Raw genomic sequence first — 12,828 nt, forward strand, 5'->3', positions numbered from 1 at the left:
ATACAGTCGAACGCAGTATTTTAATTGCATGCGCTTGTGTCGACTTGGTTGTATAATAATTGGAAAGTACGTAATCGTGTCGCCTATGTTCATTACTGAAATGAAAAGCAGAAAGATTTATATGCTCTAAACGCACACATACAAATTAAAAATGTAGTTGTTAGATTTAAATAAACAAGAAATTATAATATGTAATATATATAGAAACTTAAGGAATTGAATATATGTACTAAATAATGTACTAAAGCAAAACAACAAAAACTCTTTTAATTGAACTTGAAAGATATTTAGATGCGTTTTAATTTAAGTGGATAAAGAGGATAAAGAGTCATGTTATTTTTTTTAATTTATAAATCTTTAATAATGCGGGATCCACATATATAGCGTGAAATATTAATGAGAATCATTTTTTGAAATATTTCGCAAACATTTATAAAACATTTAAAAATATTAAATTAAAAGATAATAAGAAATTAAACAAGGTTTGTAATCGAGCTAAAGTTAGATGACAAATTTAAATAATTATTCAATCAACATACAAAATTAAAAATTAAAATATACGTTTCGGGACCACCGGTCTTTCTTCAGTTACGAATAGTGAAAATCACATACGGTGAAACATTTCCAGACCTTATTTAATTTCTTATTATCTTTACATTAATACGTGCACTTGTTTTATTTATATATTTATTTATTAAATTAAAACATTTCACAAAAATATTTTAGAACCATTGTACAAATATTGTAACAAAAAGAATATTTGCTCTGATTTTCGGAGTAAAAAAAGTAAAAGAGAAAATAATTATCAATATGGCTCAATCAGAATAAATCAATAGTTAAAAGAAGGGCTACGAGCCAGTTACAACATAAAGAATATTTAATAAACTTTCATACATACAGACGTTTCGACACCGATCGGGTCATCTTCAATGTAAACACAAGCAATAATACATAAATTAACGGAATTTCGTAATATTCTTTGTGTTGTGACTGGCTTGTAGCCCTTCTTTTAACTACAATCAAAATCAGAGCAAAAGCTCTGATTTTTTTAACATAATTATATTTCACAGAAATACGTGGGTGGTCAAGTCAAACCGGGACTTTTTTATTTTTATGTTCATGAGAATAAAAGTCCCGGTTTGACTTGACCCACCAATGTACTTCAAAAATTTTTAAAATATTTCAAATCACACAATGAAATATTTTATAAATATTTCATTTGCATATTTGCTGTGTGGGGAAAAGAGGAGGGGAGGGGAGGGGAGGGGAGGAGAGAGAGAGAGAGAGAATAAGGGCAGGAAGTGCGGCCATATCGAGCGGGAAGTCCAATGATTCCGACTACTCTCAACAAAACTACGTCCATATACTCCATATCCATCCGTATCCCCTTCGATGTGTCGCGCTCGGCGACGCGCTGGATACCGGCGATTCAGAGGGCGCGTAAATTAACGCGGTCCCGATGCGAAATGATTAGTGCGTGCCGAGAGGCGCGTCAGTGATGCCCGGTCTAGAGGGAAGTATTTCGCACGACACGAGTCCACCTCCCACGCGCGCCCTAATGTCCGATGGGGATCATACGTTGCCTGAGCAAGTGGTGAAAAGGTTCGTCTTCAGATCGCGAAAGGCGCAGGGCTGTGCGCAAGACGACGAGCACGAGGAGAGCCTGGAGATCCTCATACCTGAGGTAAGAGGACAACTTCGCGCGCGAGTTCCTCGCACGCCCGCAGTATTTCCGGCACGCGCCGCGCTACCGGTGTTACGTGCTTCTTGGTTAGATCGCTCTCCGCGAGAAATCATTTCGTTGACCTCCGATTATTTCCGGGAAATTTTCTCTTTTAATAGTTAAAAGAAGGGCTACAAGCCAGTCACAACACAAAGAATATTACGAAATTCCGTTAATTTATGTATTATTGCTTGTGTTTACATTGAAGATGACCCGATCGGTGTCGAAACGTCTGTATGTATGAAAGTTTATTAAATATTCTTTATGTTGTAACTGGCTCGTAGCCCTTCTTTTAACTATTGATTTATTCTGATTGAGCCATATTGATAATTATTTTCTCTTTTACTTTTTTTATTCCGATTCATTTTTTTTTCTTTTTCAAAACTGCCAGTCTGCAGATTTTTTTGTGAATTTTTCACGAATCCATAATGAGCGTCAACATTATTGTTCCAACACGCTGGCGATTATTAAACCGATAAATTAATGTGTGAGGGTACAGTTTGTTATTGTTTATAATTTTATATTTCCTTAGAGGTTGTTATTTTTATGTCGTTATAAAATCAGTTTTTCAAAATGACTGTTACATAACTTGAGCCTGCAGATAGCAGATAGGTTTTTCAGGGGGGGGTTTCAGCAGTTTCAATCTCTAGATAAAGTTTTTAGGTGTTTTCAGTGAATACTCTGGTTCACATACCAATAGACTGATTACTAACTCTAGTGATTACTATTTTTTTGGAGTGACTTTTGAAAAGTAGATGTCTTCTGCTCTACTTCGTTTGAATAAAGTAGTTATACACACCTAAAATATCAAATAATCTTGATCTTTCTGATAAAATTAAAAATAGTTTTAAATAATTTCTTAACGTAAACCAATCCTAGCCTTAATAAACTCATACATATTAACTTAAGACACCTCTCGCTCTCAGTTCCTGATCCAACACTATTTTTTCATCATCATATTTCCTACACTGCCAAATGACACGTTTAAGACTTCATATCTGCAGTCACAACGCTTGACATAATTCTTTCTCGAAAGCAAGAAATCTAAACTAAAATGGTTCACTCTATTAATCAAGGAAACAAAACATCACTCTGCATTAATTTTATGGAACTACGGCTTAGTCTTTTCTATATGTAATATCATTCAAAAATTCTTAAAGTACTTTCTTAAAATACTTCCTTTGTGTATAGCATTCTTCACAATTAGAAGTTTGGTGATTACTGATTTCAGTTGCTGCAGGCTAATTACAGTTTCAATACTTGGCCCTGCGCACCTGTGCTTGCCTGGTATCTCTGGGAGCACAGGGAAAATTTGGTCGGCAAGCGGGTTCTGGAGATAGGAGCCGGCACTTCGCTTCCTGGTATTCTCGCTAGCAAGTGCGGCGCGATTGTGACCTTGAGCGACTCGGCGAGTCAACCAAGAACTCTGCAGCACATCAAGAGGTGTTGTGAGTTGAACGGGGTTGCGGATCAAGTCCAAATCGTCGGCATCACCTGGGGCTTATTCTTGTCCAACTTGTTCTCGCTTGGACACTTGGACTTAATCATTGGTTCGGACTGTTTCTACGAGCCTACCGTGTTCGAGGACATAGTGGTCATTGTGGCGTTTTTGTTGGAGCAAAATCCCTGTGCGAAATTTCTCTGCACTTATCAGGAACGCAGTGCCGATTGGTCTATAGAGCATCTATTGAACAAGTGGGGATTGACGTGTATGCACATAGCGCTGGACAATCTCGGTACAAATCCTGATATTAACTTACACGAGTTGATGCAAGATCATACGATACATTTGTTGGATATACAACGAGCGGTATAAGCAAATCAATCTCTTTCTATTATCATGGTCAGGAAATACACAATTAATATTACTAATATTCCTTGGACAGTGGGTCGTCACGAGCTCTGGCTGTATTTCTCCCAGTTCGGTTGTGTGAAAAATGCTTTTGTAGCGTTCGATAAGATATCTGGTCTTCATCAGGGTTATGGACATGTAACGTTCTTAAAGAAGGAATGCATAAATGCCGTGCTCGAACGTAAGCATTCTTTAGAAGGAAAAGATTTAGTCTTATACAAGAAAAAAGAAACTGATCAGAGTAACACGTTCAATTGAAGGTATATCACGCGAGTTTGATAACGATGGCTGAGAGCGACTTAGAAAGCGATCCCTTGACTGATCTAGAGGAGACATTTAACAGAGCTAGCAAATATCTGCAAACGTTGGTGTCGGAATTAGATTCAGGTCAGCTGCTTGCATTTTATGGTTTGTATAAACAAGCTACTGTGGGTCCATGCGATATCCCGAGGCCCAATTGGTACCAGGTGCAAGCCAAGCACAAGTGGGAAGCATGGAAGAATCTTGGAGATATGAGCCGCGAGACCGCGATGACAAATTACATCCACGGGATCGAGAAAATAAACCCGACGTGGGACGAGGAGGAGACAAAAGCCGGATCTCAAAAATGGATCGTTTTTAGTAAGCTGTCGTATGGAAGCGCAGAATTGAACGATGAAGACAAGACGTTCTTAGATTGGATCAAGGAGGGCAATGAGGCAAAGGTGCGAGAATTTTTAAGTGGCGAACCCGCGCTCGTCAACAAACCGGACGAGGAGGGGATGCATCCCATACATTGGGCTGCGGATCGCGGCTATCTCGGAATCTTGGATTACTTGATTAAGAGTGGCGCGAATGTAAACTCGCGGGATCAGTACGGGCAAACGGCCCTTCACTACGTGGTAAGTTGCGATCACGTAGATGCGGTAAAGTACTTGCTTTCGATCGGAGCCGAGTCAAATATAGCGGATAACGATGGTATGACACCCAAAGAAATTGCGAACGAGCAGATCGCAGCTCTTTTATAATACTAACACCATGCTGTACACAAGCACACTGCGTTTACAATTGTTAATTCTGTTTGCATATATTAATAAATCCAGTATACTGATAATTTCACATGGAAATCATGAAGTGCGTTATCTTATATTACATTAATCCATTCCATTCTAATAGAGTAAATCTTTATTTATGTACAAATAAACTCCTCTAATAGTCCATTACATTCACAGCCTAAGCACACCTTAGGTAAATGCGTGATTTGTCATTAGCTAGATTTTTATAATTCGCTCGTTATTTAATTAATATTACGAGCGATAATTGCAAAATAAGCACACAGAAAATTTGTAGAGAATGCAAGGTTTGTTATTATCGATAGCAACAATAAAACAGAAATCTAAAAAATGACAAAAAACGATGTCAGTTCTTGTAATTATATAATTTAGAAGTTTTCGTCAATATGGCTTACTGTGATAACTCATTTCTCACATTTCCATAAAATATAATCATTGTTAACGTGTTATATCTATCTTTTAATCAATAATACTGCATTTTCTTTTTTTAACGAATAACTATATATATTTCATCGTGTTCATTTCAATTATAAAACAAAAATTTTATTGATTCATTGCACGAAATTTTAAACAAAAACTTTTAACAAATATACATGCTCCGAATTATTCTCGAATCTTTAATCTTAATTCATTTTGTAATATGGAGATATATATTAATTTATATATATGTAATGTTAATCACAAGCTAATTTCTTACATTCGACAAATCTAGCATTCTCAATGAAACAAAATACAACAAACTCGAGATCTTTTTCCCACATATTATAAAGTAAATTTTTAACAGCGCAAAACTCCAAAAAATGGAGAACTATCGACGCTGCTCAATTAAAATGTTAGCTGAGAATTAAAAATTTACGTATACAATTTTTAAAAAATATCAAATTAAAACTGGATGATTCTATTAATATTATATAAGGACACATAATTATGATATAATTATATGAAAATGATTGACAAATCTCTTGATATATCTTGATATATATATATCTTGATATACATATCTCGATATATACAATTTGATATATGACAAATCTCTTTGATGTACATATATATGTATATGATATATGTATATGCATACGCAATCTTTCGGTCTTATTCTGAAAACTCAGGATCACGAGTTCATTGCATGGAAATATACCGTAATTTAAACATGTAAAAATTAATATTTAACTATATTAAAAGTCGAATCTTAGGTATTAACAGTAATTCAGAGTCGAATTTGTCATCAAATATAAAGCAAGATACGTTCATTTCGGCGTTTTGTAACGATTAACAAACAATCTTCACTAATAAATATCACCCGTTGATTCAATTCCAACATATTGATCATGTCGGTTATTTCGTACATTAATTCGTTTTTCTATCAATGGACGTATCGATTGCAAATTCGTATTATAAGTGAAAATGTTGTCATTTAACGTTCCGCGGGTTGAAGTTTCATTCCTGTAATTATATTTTCACGTATATTACACGCACTGAGCTTTGTGCGCTTATTGAATGCTTATAGTGGAAATGCGAAGTGTTCTTACTCTTAAATTCGTTTTTCCTTATTCGCAATAAGTATAAAAGTCGATAGTAGTAGGCTGCAAAATATTATGATCGATTATGAAATTAGATATGTTCCTAAAACAGTTTGGAAATGACACATACACGCGGCGTGTTAATAGCTGCCGAATGCAAAACGCCTTTAAAATGCGTACTCGGGTCTTCCTCTAGTTTTCATACAATGGCAATTGTCAGAATGCTCTTCTAACGATTATCTTGCGAATTGGATACCGGATATAAGAAATCGTACAAATAGGGAGATCACGGAAAAAATAGAGTAACTCTGTCCGAATCTTATATCAAACCTACAAAATACTCGCCTCGTTTTCATTCACCGACGAATGAGCGCTATTTCTTTACATAAATACGATTACGAAGTTTTTTCAATCGATTGAAGATTTCCATTAACTTTTTACAATTCTTATTTACTTAATAGACTTCGTCAGTGACATATTGTCATGTGTAGAACTTTTTTAACTGTAATAAATCGGTGAATTCTCAAAAGTCCTCAACTCAAGATCGCAATTGTCTCTTGTATCGTATCGTGCTACGCTAGAGATTGGTGCTTTCTTGATCCGATTTAGGCCGTGCAGTAGGCGGCGGCGGAGGCGGCGGTTGCGGCCTCGGCGGTCGCTGGTGAATTCTCGGTGAGGCTGGCTTCTGTTGCGGCGACTTGAGAACCGTCACCACCGTATTGGTCTGCGTTTGCACATCTATAATATTACCTTCCGATCTGGTGCGTGCGTGCGCCTTTGCCTGCTGTTCACGCGGCGCGTCCGGCCTCTCGGGCTTCTCCGGACGTTCAGCGCCGTATAACGACATCGACGACGGCCTGCTACCCACGCTTGGGCTTCTCTGCAAGTTCGAAGTTGCCGTGTTGCCAGTGCTCTCGCCCGGGATGGCGTTGTTCCCCCCACGCACTTGTATTATACTGACCTGCTGTTTGTCCACGGAATACACATGAGCTCGTTCCAGCGTTAAAGGCTGTAGACGATTTAAAAGAAAAGAAGACTTAGAGTTTTATAGATTATTATATAATGATATACATAATACAGAACGCCATTAGAAAGCAAATATGCACGTGTGAGAAAGCTTCAGTTGCGGTGCAGCTTTTATTTCACATGTAGCTTACGTTATCTCAAAATGTAATATCCAGGCAGTGTTATTTGTTGTCCACCCGTAGTAACTACATTTATAAATAATTATCATATATCTGTACAGATGAAACTTTAGCTGCGTTAAATTATTACTCACCCCCGGATCGGTTTCTAGATTATCGTTAGTGGAACGTGGCTGTTGTCTCATGAGACTCGACGGACGAATTAAGCCGGGCGGTCGCTCAGGTATCGCCGGTTTACTGCTTATTCTTTCATTCGGTGTTACGTTCGGATTACTCTCTAGTTTTTTACGTAATTCGACTCCTTCTTCTGCTACAATTAAACACAGATATCATTATAATCAAATAATATTTTATATTAAAATAATATTTTAAGAAATATATTTTACCTGTTGTGTTATGCACGATATTCGTTATGTTTCTCGGTGCTGCGACCGGTCTTTTTCTTTCTAACGTGGTTGGTTTCTCTGTAGGCACTGGTTTTGGTCTTTGCACTATAGTCTCATTATGCTCCATTTCTGGATGGAGGTTAATGTTGCTAATTATTTTAGCAACACTTGTACTATCGGACGAATTTCCATTTGGTTTCTCTTTTGCACTCGGTACATTTACTTTTGCGTCGCATTTCTGCTGTTCTTGGACACTTTTATCTGCTTCATTATAATTGAAGACTTCACTTTGGTGAACGACGGTTTCTTGCAACAGTTCGGGATTATCGGCAGAATGAACATCTGTCGAAATCAATTCTGAGACCGACTGTGATTTCGGATCCGTCTCCGAATGCTTCTCATGTATGTCTCGTTTTTCTACATTGCTTTCTACGTGTCTTATCAATTCGGTATTTACTTCGTGCTTTTGACTTTTATACGTTACTCGATTTAAAGTGGACGTCAAGGCTCTCGGTGGTTTGTCTGGTGTCGGTGGAGGTTTATCATGCCGATCCGGAGTATTGCCGCTCGGCGGTGTGGGTGCTAATTTATTCTTTCGACGTGCTGCTGGTTTCGGGCTGCCTTGCGTTGGACTTTCGCCGTGATCACTAAGACTACTGTTAGACACACAGCGGCGCATACCGACAGTCTGATGTTCTGTATCGTTGCCGATGCCCCAAAGATCCCGATCAAAATCCATCTCGCCGGGGAAGAACCAATCTGCATACGTAACTAATTGGTCTACTATAAGACTAGAGTTGTTTGCTGTACTCATGTTCATCCTGCAAACATAACAGAAGCACGAGTAATTTTCCTAACAGTAACGTGTTAATCATTCATTAAAGCTTTCTAATATTGATATATGTACACACGCATATAACAAAGAAAGAATTGCTTACACTATTGTATTTGTGTCCTCTTGCGGACTCCAAATTAGATTTGGTGCGATGACGATAGCGATGTTCTGCGGCGTCATTTTATTTACATCTTGATTCTTCGTGAGCACAGCTAGAAACTTAATTAAAAACCGCAAGTTTTCCAGGTTCGCCGGTGGTAACTTATGTAATACTTCCCAAAGAGCTCGTAATCTCATGTCGCTGTGCGAGATTTTTACAGCAGCCATCCATTCGGGATACAATCTAATGTATAACCACAGACGTTATATTGCGTACAGTGACAATTATTGATCTTGATTGGGTGTAATACTTACTTGTACGTCAATAAAGGCTCCGGCAATTCCCGTAAGTATGATTTCAACGCGCCGGCAATAACATGTGGATCTTTGTATTCAAGAGCCGTCGTTAAAGTAAGACAGCAGGCATCCAGACTTAACTTAATTCGTCGTGATTTCGAGGCGGCGCCCGCTATTCTGAAAAGACCTTCCTCTTCTATACCCAGACGCAGTAACGCGGATACACACAGTTGTATGGGCAGTGCGATTTTTCTGTTTGTTACTCTGAGATGTTCTTCAAGAGGATATCCATAAACAGGTTTCATTTCATTATCATCTATAATTGTGATTGCAGTATAAGCATCTTTCGCTTTTATTTACGAGTTGTATCGATCTGTGATTTTATTATATAAAAGCATTTTTATAATTTAATTTAAAACTTACTAATATAGCATTCCAATCCAGGTATAAGATCTTCAAGACAATGCAATGCACTTTCATGATATGCTCGTTGAAGTTTTACATACTGAATAATCGTCTGAGCTAATTCAGTCTCACGTGACATAAGCTGGAACATCTCTGCTGCCAATTGATCTCGGCATTGCTCAACTTTCGATTCGGCATCTTCTAATTCTTCCCTCAAGTTTTCTATCTTTGTTGCACCAGTACCTACATAAAATATAATATAAACCTTAGCTTGACATAATAATTTTTCAAATCTCACACATTTCAAAATCTTTATAAATCGCTTGTAGAATAAATTAAAAGAATTTCATAACATAACAGTATATCAAATAAAACAAAGAAAAAAAACAAATCATTACCAGTACTATGTTTAATTGCTTGAAAGTATCTCGTTTTGGCACTGTCCATATCCATAGTAAGACGATGCAGATTTCTCTTATGCTTCAATATATTTGGTACATCAGTGTCTAAAATATGTTGCAGTGGAGCAGCCACATATTGTTCCACTTTAGCCTCGTGTTCCATGGCTTCGTTAGCCAGTGACATCTGCACTCGTCCACATTCTACCAGCGCAAAACTCATAAGGCCGTCCTCGCCGGCATTCTCCAACATAGTTTGCCCGAGTACATATTCGGGGCATTTTTTCTAAGAAATAAATGTTTAGCATTTTAGCGCAATCATTTAATGAATTTTATAATGAAAGCAATAAGTATACTTTAAGGAAGAAGCATTTTAATCTAGAACTTGAGAAAACATCAATTTCTTTTACATTCTTTTAATATTTAGAATCTCAAAAATAAGTTCCTAAAAGCTTTTACTGATAATCGTTGTATTTAAAATTTTTAACATGTTTCTCTCGAAATCATATTTTTCAAGTTGGTTGACATTTCTCAGAAACTACTGAACCTATACTTCGATTTAAATTTTTTATTTCGAATTAAATTTTTTGGCATGGATTATTGTTAGTATATAAATTAACTATCTTTTATAAATATTAAAACTAAAAGTTTATTTTTAAGAATCAATACTTAGTCTTAAACCCAAGCCATTTTGACAATTTACAATATTTATCCCAGTTTAAACTGTAGGTGCAATTCATATTAACTAATAATCCTTTCGAATTTATTTCAATTAAGTTGAAAGGCTGCAATCATGTCAATCACCAATGTTATTTTAACATTTCTGAATATACGTAACATAAAAACATAACTAATAAATATTTAGTCATAGCAAAATTTATATATATATATATAAAATAGATATTTACTAAATATGTACGAGTAGATGTGTAAAAGAAGCAGCTATCTTCTAAAAAAAATTATCAAAAGCTAGTTGAGTTCGTTAAATGTATTCAAAATTTTATAATTAAATATGATTCTTCTATTTACCAAGCGTTTCTCCTTAAGAGCCGGATCCTGGGTAATAGTTTGATTCGGTGGATTTCCAAGTCTTTTGTTAAGACAGGTGAGAGCTGCTCTAATCTGTTCAACATGTTTGTCAGCAGCCACTAAATCATCTGTTAGCACCTCCGTTTTACCAGATCTGTTCACATCAAAAATAAACTTTTGCTGAGAGAGAGAGAGAGAGAGAGAGAGATATCGTACATTTGATAACAAGAAGTCTTATCTTTTATCTTCCTTGAAGTCTATTTTATCATTCCTAATCTATCCAATATCCATGTAATTAATTTTAAAGTCTATTTTGGAATATCTTTTGTTTAAGAATATCTCTCAATGTTCTTTGTTAGAACATGATCTGTCGACAATTCTGATATATCTCCAACAAGAAAAAGATACATCTACTTAATCGGAATTCAATTCCTTTTCATAGCAATAGCACTTCATTGTATCTTAATTGCTCATTACATGAAAGAAGAATAAAGCTTAGCGCGTGAACAGCCAAATTGAATGTAGCCAATGTAATACATGGTACTTTCCATATATTAGATGTTTTCCAGCAAGAGATATAGAGAATACACAGTGTAACACAATGAAATATTTCATTTTTGTTTAACATTAGCAAACGACAAGGATGTAATGATTTACTATGTTATACTTTTTCATTTCTATCTTTTGCTGAAAAACACCCTTATATCCATTTCTATCAATATAAGTTAATTTTAATTTCGATTCAATTTACTTTTCATCTTTTTCTAATTCTTAGAACTAGAAAAAGATGCAGAGTTAATTAAATCAAGATTAAAATTAAACTATATTGGTAGAAACAAGGATTATTGACACAAATCAATATACAAATATCGTTCTATGTTTCTTGACATTCCATGAGTAATAAAGATAGAACGATACTCATGTTGACATATCATGTTGGTGTATCATCAAATAAAAAGTATCTACAGTGAATCATTATACCCTTATTGTTTGTTAATATTAAACAAAAAAATAAAATGATTCACTGTGATAAATTGTGGCATCTATAGGTGCTTTCCAACAAGAGACACAGATGATACAATGTAACACAGTGAATTATTACATCCTCCTTGTTTCTGAACATTGAACAAAGAAATGATCACTGTGTTACGCTACGTCTGTTGTTGGAAAGAACCATGTGTCTCTTGCTAGCAAGTAAATATACAGGTAAAATTAGGGGAAACGGAAAACAGTGATGCAGATTGGTGGATTTCTAGCTGACTCAGCTACCTGGAGAAGGTCTGATCGGCGAGCTGCTTCACCCGGAAAAACTGCTTCTTCATGGTTGACTGGGCGGTCTCGACACTCGAGCAAAATCACGGCGACCTATCGTCCGGATCCCGCAGGCTTTTCACACACCGACGTCTTGCGACTCGCGCTCACACTCGTGCATCCTCCGCGACTCCCTCGCCGTGTTCTTCTTCTTCTTATTCCTTGGTTGGTTTTCCAACCTCACCGCCGTGTTCGCGCGGTACCAGTGGAAGAGCGCGGGGCGGGCGGCTGGGAGGGTTCTTCGTGTCACGACAAGGGCGGACGTCCGTCATAATGTTTGCATGATGATCTCACGGCCGATGATGAGGATCGACGCGCTCACGGCCGATCGGTTTCTCGCGCACCATCGATAAGATCTGCCGATAAAAGTCCAAGCCAGCGCCTTCTCGAGTTCTAGCACCCGGTCACGACGATGGGTTAGGTGAATCCAGTCACCAGTCCACACTAGTCTAACTTCGCCGTCTCTCTCGTTGTCTTTCTCACTCCACTCTTCGCGCACTCTCTCTTTCTCTGGATTATAATAGACGAGCGAACCAACGTCCACTCACGTCGGGGAACGTTCTGATGCCCGGCAACGTCATATAAATCGGGGTTGGTCGAGGTGTATCTGTGGAACTGTGGCGCTCTTACGTCACGTCGGTCGAGCGTTTTAAGCGTCCTCTTCGTCAAGAAACACGACGAATCGCAGTTTACTTCAACCTGCTCGACGTACACGATCGGCCTGAAGCTCGCCGCATCAGGCGACCGCCTCCCCGCGACTTATATTATCCTTTTTG

The 12,828-nt window shown here is 37.2% G+C and overlaps 4 protein-coding genes across 9 annotated transcripts; 3 read left to right on the plus strand and 1 right to left on the minus strand.

The window, feature by feature from the left end:
- Positions 1–1,364: 1,364 nt before the first annotated feature.
- Positions 1,365–3,541, plus strand: LOC108724674 (methyltransferase-like protein 23). The gene is made up of 2 exons (XM_018451172.1): positions 1,365–1,684; positions 2,955–3,541. Exons 1-2 carry the CDS (start codon positions 1,499–1,501, stop codon positions 3,537–3,539), a joined length of 771 nt encoding a protein of 256 aa, XP_018306674.1. The 5' UTR covers positions 1,365–1,498; the 3' UTR covers positions 3,540–3,541.
- Positions 3,542–3,546: 5 nt separating this feature from the next.
- On the plus strand, positions 3,547–3,843 carry LOC108724677 (SRA stem-loop-interacting RNA-binding protein, mitochondrial). The gene has a single exon (XM_018451176.1). The coding sequence runs from the start codon at positions 3,564–3,566 to the stop codon at positions 3,831–3,833; it is 270 nt and encodes an 89-aa protein (XP_018306678.1). The 5' UTR covers positions 3,547–3,563; the 3' UTR covers positions 3,834–3,843.
- LOC108724676 (acyl-CoA-binding domain-containing protein 6) lies at positions 3,778–4,967 on the plus strand. The gene has a single exon (XM_018451175.1). The coding sequence runs from the start codon at positions 3,860–3,862 to the stop codon at positions 4,580–4,582; it is 723 nt and encodes a 240-aa protein (XP_018306677.1). The 5' UTR covers positions 3,778–3,859; the 3' UTR covers positions 4,583–4,967.
- Positions 4,968–5,683: 716 nt separating this feature from the next.
- LOC108724671 (rho GTPase-activating protein 44) lies at positions 5,684–12,822 on the minus strand. Of its 6 annotated transcripts, none has more exons than XM_018451167.1 (10): positions 12,011–12,822; positions 10,742–10,895; positions 9,713–9,998; positions 9,333–9,557; positions 8,928–9,225; positions 8,617–8,856; positions 7,679–8,499; positions 7,427–7,602; positions 7,109–7,156; positions 5,684–7,027 (listed from the first exon to the last, which is right to left on the minus strand). In XM_018451167.1, the coding sequence occupies exons 1-10, from the start codon at positions 12,061–12,063 to the stop codon at positions 6,725–6,727; spliced, it is 2,604 nt and encodes an 867-aa protein (XP_018306669.1). In that variant the 5' UTR covers positions 12,064–12,822; the 3' UTR covers positions 5,684–6,724. The 6 variants fall into 6 exon arrangements, with proteins under 6 accessions (XP_018306669.1, XP_018306668.1, XP_018306667.1 ...); XM_018451170.1 differs by lacking the exon at positions 5,684–7,027 and adding an exon at positions 7,305–7,358 and having other exon boundaries at positions 7,133–7,156; XM_018451166.1 differs by having other exon boundaries at positions 5,684–7,156; positions 7,427–7,599.
- Between the last annotated feature and the right edge of the window lie 6 nt (positions 12,823–12,828).

Source organism: Mycetomoellerius zeteki, unplaced genomic scaffold (assembly GCF_001594055.1).
Source record: "Mycetomoellerius zeteki isolate Tzet28-1 unplaced genomic scaffold, Tzet1.0 scaffold31, whole genome shotgun sequence".
NCBI lineage: Eukaryota > Metazoa > Arthropoda > Insecta > Hymenoptera > Formicidae > Mycetomoellerius > Mycetomoellerius zeteki.